Source organism: Homalodisca vitripennis, chromosome 1 (genome assembly GCF_021130785.1).
Source record: "Homalodisca vitripennis isolate AUS2020 chromosome 1, UT_GWSS_2.1, whole genome shotgun sequence".
Lineage (NCBI taxonomy): Eukaryota > Metazoa > Arthropoda > Insecta > Hemiptera > Cicadellidae > Homalodisca > Homalodisca vitripennis.
This window is the reverse complement of record NC_060207.1, coordinates 123698743-123709215: the sequence shown is the minus strand read 5'-3', so window position 1 is coordinate 123709215 and position 10473 is coordinate 123698743. Positions and strand designations below refer to the sequence as shown.

The 10473-nt window shown below is 32.2% G+C and overlaps 1 protein-coding gene across 1 annotated transcript in view; it reads left to right on the top strand.

Moving 5' to 3' along the window:
- The window catches only part of LOC124352958, a 52843-nt gene that overhangs the window by 8533 nt on the left and 33837 nt on the right, over positions 1-10473 (top strand). The window contains exons 2-3 of the mRNA XM_046802716.1: positions 652-804; positions 1749-1886. Coding sequence (XP_046658672.1) covers positions 652-804; positions 1749-1886 — 291 coding nt within the window. The remainder of the gene's footprint in view (positions 1-651; positions 805-1748; positions 1887-10473) is intronic.

Below are 10473 nucleotides of genomic sequence, written 5' to 3'. Positions count from 1 at the left end.
ATGTATACTTGATCGTGGAAAAAAGGTAAACTCGTCTTTGGCATTGGAAGTATAATTCAATCGAACCGGAAGTGCTCATTCAAGCGTAAAACCTACGAAATTGCGTGCGAAGCCGCGGGTCACTGCTAGATTGAATATAGAGATCAAAAATAAATTATTGATCTCTTAATGTGTCAATCCCTGCAAAGGTGACATATTGCCTTGCCTTTGCATGGTTGCAGCGTTATCTGTTTAGCTGCTGTATGTTCATTGTATTTGAATCAGAAATTATGCCAAGTCGTTGTTTACACCATGATATAAATCCAGCAGAGGTAGCATATTTAAGGGCTATGGTTGGACCCTACTCTTATTGCTGGTGTAGATTTTCTTTGTTGTACGAAAACCAGAAATGTTGTTCAATCATTTCTGTTCACTTGTTTCAGATCCAGCATATGCAATGTATTTGCTTGGTCTTACCCTCCTTGGTGGCACTATTGATGTTCTTGTACGTAAACCAGAAATTGTGTTCAACCATTTTTTCTCTGTGATGTTTCAGCTCCAACAGAAGTATTTCTTCATACGGTCATAGTGTTCTTTGTGGTACTGTTGGTGTTCATCCTGAACATAAAATATAAATTGCACTCAGTCATTGGTGTTCACTTATTGTTTCAGTGCCTGCAGAGGCAACGGCTTTCCTTGGTGCAGTCGCAGCTTTCTTGGTGCTGCTGTTGGTGTTCTTCCTGTACTTCAACAAGAAATGGTGTTTCTACGCCGTGGCTTGTTGTGATGACCCTCCTCCTATCTCTAGCTCCGCCAAGGAGTTAGGTAAGTTTTCCTCTATACCCCTTCACTGCCTTTTCACCATCTGCGCACTATCTAACCCCATAGATGACTTCTCATACATTCATCCCTTAAATCTCTACCCTAGTGCATGTGTGCACTTCCCTACACTTAGCACAATATAACAAGTGTTCTGCATTTTGCATTCTTCTATGTAAGGAAATGGTCAGATATCACAGATCATTCTGTAAATGACCCAACACTAGATAAAAATAACATATTAAATGGACAATGGCCAATAATCTCATTTACAGTATGAGACTAAAGTTATTATTAGGCTTAACTAACAGAATTATTTACATAATAAAACTATTTCTACATATATAATTATTCACTTGAAATAAAATATTTTACATGCACTTTTAGTAATGAAAAATTTATTTAGTGATTTCTAGTATTTAAAAAACATTCTTTTTTGTTAGTTTACTAGCCATCAGTTGGCACAAGATAGTATAAACTTTAGAAAAACTAGCACCTTAACTAAAATCTTAAGGTTACATGTATGCTCCATGCAACAATCCTAAAAGCATGACTCTCCTCGTATGGAAAGTTAATCAATATTTAAACAGTTTTTGAATAATTTCTGACAAAAGTGTAATCTCTGTAAGTTACATATCAGCTCAAGGGTTCGCATGTTCATTACAACATACGTATATACTGTATTAACTTTTTTTTTAAATATAACTATACTTGTCTTTTATCAAAAACTCTAACACGAGGTATCACACAACGGGATTACTGTTAACAATATACCTTACCCCTACAAATCCCAGTTTTGGATGTGTGTATGTTTGCATTTAAATCAGCGTGATATTTAGTTTTGACAGAATTAATCAGTTTGGTCAGTGGTTGACAAATGGCCTCTTGATCTCTGTTATTATATAACGGGTCACAATGGTGTCGTACGAAGGCTTGTTACGATTGTCTAGGCAAAGCTTATCGTTGCGAAGAGCAGGAGACCAGTTCTGACAGTGAGGAGGATGTTTTACGCAGGCTCCAGACTTCTCAGAGTCTCCAGTCTACGAGACTTCTGGCAGATTCTCTCCCAGGCCCTTCTGCTAGGCTGCGTAAGTCTTAGATACTTAATTAGTTCTACAATGTTTAACCACATATATTCTTTAGTATAGATTTATGACATTTACAATGAATTAATATTTCAAAAATATTTTAAAATCGGTTGTTTATAAGCCGAAGGAACATTATCTTCAAATAATTATACCATTGCCTTGAAAAACTAATTAGAGATCTTTAGTAGGAATAAATAAATAGGGAGAAATATTTATTTTTCCAATGTATTTTTCAAATGTATTCCACTATCATGTACTAAATAATACTGTATTCATGATACAAGGTTATCAGAATTAATAAAATACGGGATATTTGAAAAAGAATATACATATTTCAAATGGATATATTTATTAAACTTTAAGACATACAGATATGAAACTTTATACACATACAAGGTGTTGTTATTAAATAACGAGTCTGACGTTGTTAAGTTTTTTTTTTATTCTATACATTATTCATTTTTGTCACCTTCAATATACACACCTTCTCTTTCCCTACATAGTTCCATGCGAATTTTCCATTGTTGGAAACAGTGTTGGATGCCATCTTCTGTTAGCTCCTTCAGGACACGTGCCGCTTTCTCTATACAGGTTTCTCTTTAAGGAAAAGGTAGAAGTCACATGGTGCAAGAGCTGGTGAATAAGGTGAATGCTCTTACACTGGGATGCTGTACTTGGCTAGGAACCTCTTGAAAGATAACACGGAATGAGTTAACGCATTGTCTTGGTGGAGAACCAATGATTTGTCCTTTCTCATTTCGGGGCGTTTTTTCCTTACTCTTTGACGTAATTAAGAAAGTACTTCAAGGTAGTAATATTGATTAATTGTTTGACCTTCAGGAACCCAATGAAGGTACACAATCCCATGTATATAAAATAAGCAATCACCATTGCTTTAAAATTTGACGTGTACATTTGAGCTTCTTTAACTCTAGGTGAAGTTCAGCTCTTCCAGTGCATGGATTGGCATTTCGTTTCCAGATCATAAGTAAAAAACAACGTTTCACAATATGTTATTATATGATCAAAAATTTTGGGTCATTTTCAATCGTGTACAAAGTATCAGTACAAAAATGTATGTGAGCTTCTTGTTGCTCAAACGTTAGAATGTTAGGCACCATTTTAACATACACTTTTCATATGTTAAAACTGTCATGAAAATTTGCTGTACAAATTCATTATCAATACCTACAGTTTCACCAGTTGAGCGAATACTTAATCAACATTCAAACCGAATCAAATTACCCATTTTTTGACATTTTCATCCATTTTTGACATTAAGGGGTAATCTGGCCACTAATAATCTTTGACGTCTTTCTGCCATCTTTAAAACACTTATACCATTCAAAAACATGTACCAGCGATAAACATTCACTGCCATACACTTCTTTTAGTAACCTATAAGTTTAAGTAGCAGTTTTTCCAAGTTTAAAGTGAAATTTCACAATAATTCGTTGCTCTGTTATTACATTAAACATTTTATCAGACAAAACAAAAAAACAACAATAATGCTAACGTAGGCTCTGACTAAATGGTGTTGTTCACAGAAGCGAGACTAGCTGCATACTAAAGAGAAAGATTCACACTAAACAGATGTTGATTATTGGCAGTTGACACATGCCTCCTTTATCCCCAGCAGTGTCAGTCTTGTGTTATTTAATAGTCACACCTCGTATTTACGAACCTTTCAAAATCAAATTGCAGATGTTCAATATGTCCTCCATCAGCGACGTGAACAATATCACATCGATACTAAAATTCCTCCCATGATCGAACAAGCATGTCCTTCGCCACCGATATTATGGCAATAGGGGTCTGGTTCTTCAACTCTTCCAGGTTCTGTGGGAGTGTTGGTACCTAATGTTTGTTTACCTGACCACTAACATGGAAAGTCGCTTTCACTAAAACACGATGCGTTGTGCGAAGGTTTTATCATTGTCAATATCATCAACAATCTCGTAAAAAAATATCACATGTTTGTGTTTGTAATCAAGACGCAGAGCTTGTAACAGATATAACTAGTACGGCTTCATAGCCAACCTACGTCTCAGAAATGCCAAATAATTGTTATAGGCAGTTGTAGCTCCCAGCTGGCACGACAAGTTGATTTTGAAGGACTACGTTGGAAAGAACACGAGGGCGGCCAGGACTTTTTCCTTTATATACAAATCCTGTACCTACAAACTGTCGATACCATCTGTGAATGTTCCACCCATTTGGAGGATCAAATTGGTACCTCTACCTGAAATGTCTTTGCTCTGTAATCCCAGAATTCCACTTCAAAAACTCTAGAACACAAAATGATTTCTGCTGCGGAGTAGCCTTTTTAAACATATTATGGTTACCAAACAAAACAGAAGACAACTGACATCTAGCGGCTATTAATATAAACTAAACTATGTGTTCCTTTCTCCAGTAGCCGAGCTGAGGTGCCGCAATCGATAGTTTGGACAAAATAATACTTTGTAATATATATATATATATATATATATATATATATATATATATATATACAGGGTGTTCTGAAAAAAGGTGCCCATAAGTCAGGGCGTGATTCCTCACATTAAAATAAGAAAAAAAGATCTAATTAACATAGGTCCGAAAATGCTTAGTTACCAAGTTATACAGGGTGAAAGATTTCGTCTGAATTTCAGTTCCCCTGCTGCAACGAAGCCCTACGGGTATTTGTTGGCTGTTAATTAAGATGTACAATTTAGCGTACTTTATGTAAAATGAACTGAAAAATTGAATAAAACCGTTTCCAGACTTGTAGCTACAGTAATTTTTAAGATATGTGACGAAATACGCGAAACTTGGTCCCGAAAAACAAGTTACATTTAGGTTTGAAGCAGATTTACTATGTTAAATGTACAATAAACACAAAATATTTTTTCACGGTACTTGTAGAAAATTTAATTTCGAAGAGAAAGATGTAAAATAAGTCTATAATAGACAAACGCAAACTTTAAAAAATAATCCTTAATTACATACAAAACGCATGAAAAATAGACAAAATCTGTTAAGCTCTCTACAAATGTAATATTGAAATTAAAACAGCTGCTTTATTAAAACAAATTAATGAGTTACTATTATTTTTTATCAAGTAAATATTTTTAACAATCATACATTATCATACATAAAAAAGTTATCTGAATTATCATTCAACAAAAAAGTTACACTTGTCCTAAAAAACTAACCACGTCACAGTAGATGTTCAAAATGTTTCCCCTCATTCAAAATACAAGCATCCAGCCGTCTTCTCATAGACTGCCGAACTCTTTCGAAGATCCCAGGTGTCTCACGTATCCTTTGAATCCCGTTAACAATCCTTATTCGCAACTCTTCTATGGTATCCACAGGCGAGTCGTAGACAAGCGTCTTTAAATGTCCCCATAAGAAAAAGTCTAGAGGATTGAGGTCAGGTGACCTTGCAGGCCATGCTACTGGGGCTCCTCGACCAATCCATCTGTTTGGATATGCTTCATTTAAAAATTCTCTTACTTGTAATGTGTAATGAGCTGGAGCTCCATCCTGCATGAACCACATGTTGTTGCGTGTGTATAGTGGCACATCTTCGAGTAACTCATTCAGATTAGTCGTCAAGAAATGTAAATAATTTTCACCATTGAGCGTATCAGGTAAAAAACTAATAAAAATTTTATCACCCAGAATAGCAGCCCATACGTTTATAGAAAACTGATATTGGTGACGGTTCTCTGAAATAGCACGTGGATTTTCAATTGCCCACATGTGAGTATTGTGGGTGTTAAGAATAGCCATTCTTGAAAATTTTGCTTCATCAGTAAAGATAATGTAATTTAAAAAATGTGGATTTCTGCACCTTTGGATAAGCCATTGGCATAGCTGAACACGAGGAAAGTAATCTCGAGGCAAAAGAGCCTGGACCCTTTGATAGTGATAAGAATGCAACTGCTGCTCGTGTAAAATCTTCCAGACAATTGAATTACTAACACCGAAATCCAAGGCTAGTTCTCTAGTACTTCTTCCAGGATGATTCTCTATTTCGTCCAACACGCCCTCCTCCAATTCAGCTGTACACGTTGTACGTGGCCGTCCTGATCTACCAACTTTTCCAGATTTAAAGGTTCCCGTCTCGCTTAGCCTTCTATGAATGGAAGAAAACATTTTATGAGTCGGTAACTGTCTATGAGGAAAATGTTCCTGATAGAGTCGTCTAGCCTGACGACTGTTGCAATGTGCAAGACCGTACATTAAATGCATGTCTGCCATTTCACCATTAGTGTACATAATATTCATATTACCTGCCATGATGAATAAGATATTATTAGCTATCAAAAATTAACTTCAACGGCACTCGCACTAACTTGTATTAAAGTACAGATCAACACACGCACTTAATGAGCAATGGAAAAATAGCTGCTTGTAATGTTTATTTAAATTATTATAAACAATGTTACATTGTTAAAACATATGTTTTAAATAGAAATTATTTTGTTTCTCAAATCAAATATTTTAATAAAACAGCTGTTTTAATTTCAATATTACATTTGTAGAGAGCTTAACAGATTTTGTCTATTTTTCATGCGTTTTGTATGTAATTAAGGATTATTTTTTAAAGTTTGCGTTTGTCTATTATAGACTTATTTTACATCTTTCTCTTCGAAATTAAATTTTCTACAAGTACCGTGAAAAAATATTTTGTGTTTATTGTACATTTAACATAGTAAATCTGCTTCAAACCTAAATGTAACTTGTTTTTCGGGACCAAGTTTCGCGTATTTCGTCACATATCTTAAAAATTACTGTAGCTACAGGTCTAGAAACAGTTTTATTCAATTTTTCAGTTCATTTTACATAAAGTACGCTAAATTGTACATCTTAATTAACAGCCAACAAATACCCGTAGGGCTTCGTTGCAGCAGGGGAACTGAAATTCAGACGAAATCTTTCACCCTGTATAACTTGGTAACTAAGCATTTTCGGACCTATGTTAATTAGACCTTTTTTTCTTATTTTGATGTGAGGAATCACGCACTGACTTATGGGCACCTTTTTTCAGAACACCCTGTGTATATATATATATATATATATATATATATATATATATATATATATATATATATATATATATATACTTTTTGAAATACACTGTACAAGAGATGAACAATCCAATTTACCATTAACCTGAAAATTTATTACATAGTTATATATAAACAGCTTACCAATGGGTACATCAGACACAAAATCTCTCTTGTGTTGTTATTGTCTGTTAATAATTATTGATAAGAAGTTATTAAAAGTTTATCCAGATACATCGGCAGGACATTGTAATATTGAATCTATCCTGTTGTACTTGTATGTGCCCAATACATCGTCTGAACTAAGATACTTTATACCAACATAATAATAATTATTATTACAATACTTTATTTTGTATAATAAAATGTTATACATTAGTAAAATTATTTTTGTTAATATTAAATCAATGTGATATATTAACTAGTAACAGCCAAGTCCAGCCATAGATATGCTGTATAATATTAGAACACAATGTGGCACTTTCATTTTAAAACTTAGGATGCTAAGCAATTGTTTAATGATTGTTTAGTGATCACAAAACATTTTAGATACTTTAATAATTAAAAGCTGTAATAAGGATAAGAACATAGATGTACAGTCGTGTATTATTCAGAATTTATATTTTTAATATAGTAGGTCTAATTTACCTGCAAATCTAGGCAAATGAAGGCCTACCAGTTGATTTTTACTTTATAATTAATACATGTTTTTATAAATCCATTATTTTAATGTATAGAATGTGAGTAAGTTGTGTGTTGAAAGGTTATGCTGAAAACTTGTATGAATGATAAACTAATTGATAACAAGATATATAAATATATGAGCCGCTGAAATGTAATATCTTTGGGTAAATGTGGTATGTAATTTAAAATAATTAACCTGAAAAAATCTAAAAATTAATCTAAGACGGCTTCAAATACTAAGCCTCAATGAACCTACAACCCTTGATTAAAGATCCTCAGAAGGATCTATAATCAAGGCTACAACACATGTTAAGAAAGATATTAACAATTCAACATTTTAAAATAGGTCCACAAAATCTAATATTGCTTTATAATTTGTATCTACTTGTATAAGATTAACAATACTGCCAACTTTAGTTTCTTTCAGAATAGGTAATAAAACATCAATAATGGTGAATACTTTATGTTATTTATCAACCTATTATAACGAATGAGATATTAAACTAATGCACTGTTCATCAGTTAGTATTTATGAATCTTGACCATTTTTTTATTCAACAGAGTTTTGTGAAATTCATTGTAAAACGTTAACATTTTTAAACTAGTGAACATATTCTCTTTTGAGACAGTACTTTAGATTGCAGAAAGACAAATATGCATGCCAAATTGTAACATTATAATATAATCCGATTTTAGAGCTACTGGTTTTTAAAGGAAAACACTAACAGACAGACCGATTTTAAACAAGACGAAATATGAAATGATTAAAAGAACTGATTTTTTGTTTATTTTCAGCTATTTTACCACTTTCCAAATATTTTTTTACATTTTTCATACACCCTGTATAAAATCAAATCTTAATGAAACGTTGATTAATAACGTAATATTAAAAACCTTCATTCTTACCCTTTGTCACCAATGATGTAGACTGGATAGCAGTAGCATACAATTATGATAATATATAACTTATATAATGGAAATATGTATTTCATAACATTTTAAAAGATTGTTATAATGTAAGGAAATTGTCCATTCAAGAAATGAAAAATAAACAATGAAAAATATGTTCTTTAAATAACCACTACATTTAAATTATTATGGCTATATATATTTTGTAAAAGCCAGTTACAATTTAAAAATTTATTTTAACAATAATTAAAGATAACAAAAGTCAATATGTAACACTTGCAATGATTTAATTTACATTTTGTTTGTATGACAGAGCATTGAGTATTTCTATGAAAATTTTCAAACCAATAACATAATAAATCTATGTTATATTTTCATTTAAAACTGTTATAAAATACTGGGAATTGTTATGAGTAAATAAATTCAAAATATCAACTTAAGGAATTTTTATATTCACATAAAACATTTAAGAAACCAAAAGTGTTTAGTTAAATAATATAATAATATTAATCACACGTGTTGTGAACATAATTTACACATTTATAAAAACGTAACAACCTGTTATTCTGCTCATGTTACATGCCCGTAGATGCATGGTTTATTGCAGTTATTTTGCTTACAAGTTCTGTAGTTCTTTCAGTACTGAGTAGTAAACCAGTTAATTATGTGTAAGTAATGTTTTGTTTTTTTTTATTTCGGCATGAGATTTTTGTAACATATAATATTTGTTCCTTGTTTGTTAGTGTTATATTTAAAAAAAGAATGTATCCAAATCTAAAATTTATATTTTCTTATTAAATGTGTTTTCCTTCTAATATCAATAGTATAAATAAGAATAAACATAATACCTATATAAGTAAAATATAAGTAATTTTCCTATTACTACCCTCCTCTGCCAATAAGGAAAGAAAAGGTGAAGTGACAAAAATTGCATATGAATTCAAAATTCCACAACCTTATAGTCTCATTTAATTTTTTGCTTACAGATACATATTTCTGAAATACTATCCAATAGGAGCCTCCCATCATTTTAAAATGGGGGTTAAGAGTCTATTTCCGAAGATATTAGATATGAAAGAGAGTGAACATGAAAACTTCAGGTGTCACCCTAAACATAAGGGCATGTAGAACACAAACACATGGCGATTAACACATTCAAGTCGAAGTTATTGACAAAAAGAAGCTGGGTGAAGAGCTACTGCTGACTACACATATACTTATTGCTTGATCTGTCAGGAAACTTATGAGTTTCTAAAAAAAAGCCAAGATTTCTCAATCCACACACCTTAGAAAGGTTAGGGCCAAAGAGCAGTGTTCATTGGTTGAGGAGCTATTGCTGGCTACACGTATTACTCCTATCGTTTGATCCATTAAGAGATACATGAGTTCATGAAAACTAGGGCAAGATACCTCTGTTCATTCGCCAAGGAGCTATTGTTGCTTCTATTAGTTGTTGCTAAACCTGTCAGTTCTTGAGATATTATGGTGTACTTTTAAACAAGTTATCCAATGAAATTTATGTTTTAACAAAAATATCTTTTCTCTTTTAATTTCCTTTAATTTGATATGTCACAGGAGGAACTTAGCTATTTGAATTATTTAAGTTTGTACTAGTAGAAAAGAGGATTGGATAGAGGATGGTTTTAATGTAAACAGTTTCCACCCATGGAAGTTAAAGTGTACTGCAAACTCTGTATTTATACATCTTTTAGTTTTTTTATAAATAAAAATACAAATTTTTTTAATTCCATATTTTTATTGAACAAATTTCTTAAATTATTTATGTGATTGAATATTGCTGATTTGTAAAATTATCTACGACTTATGGTTTTAAAGTCCGCTTTGAACCATAAGTTGTTTCCTTATTTTATTCAATGTTTTATTTAGTGCGCTCTATTATTTAATTCAAACTGTCATGATTTAGTAATGCATGA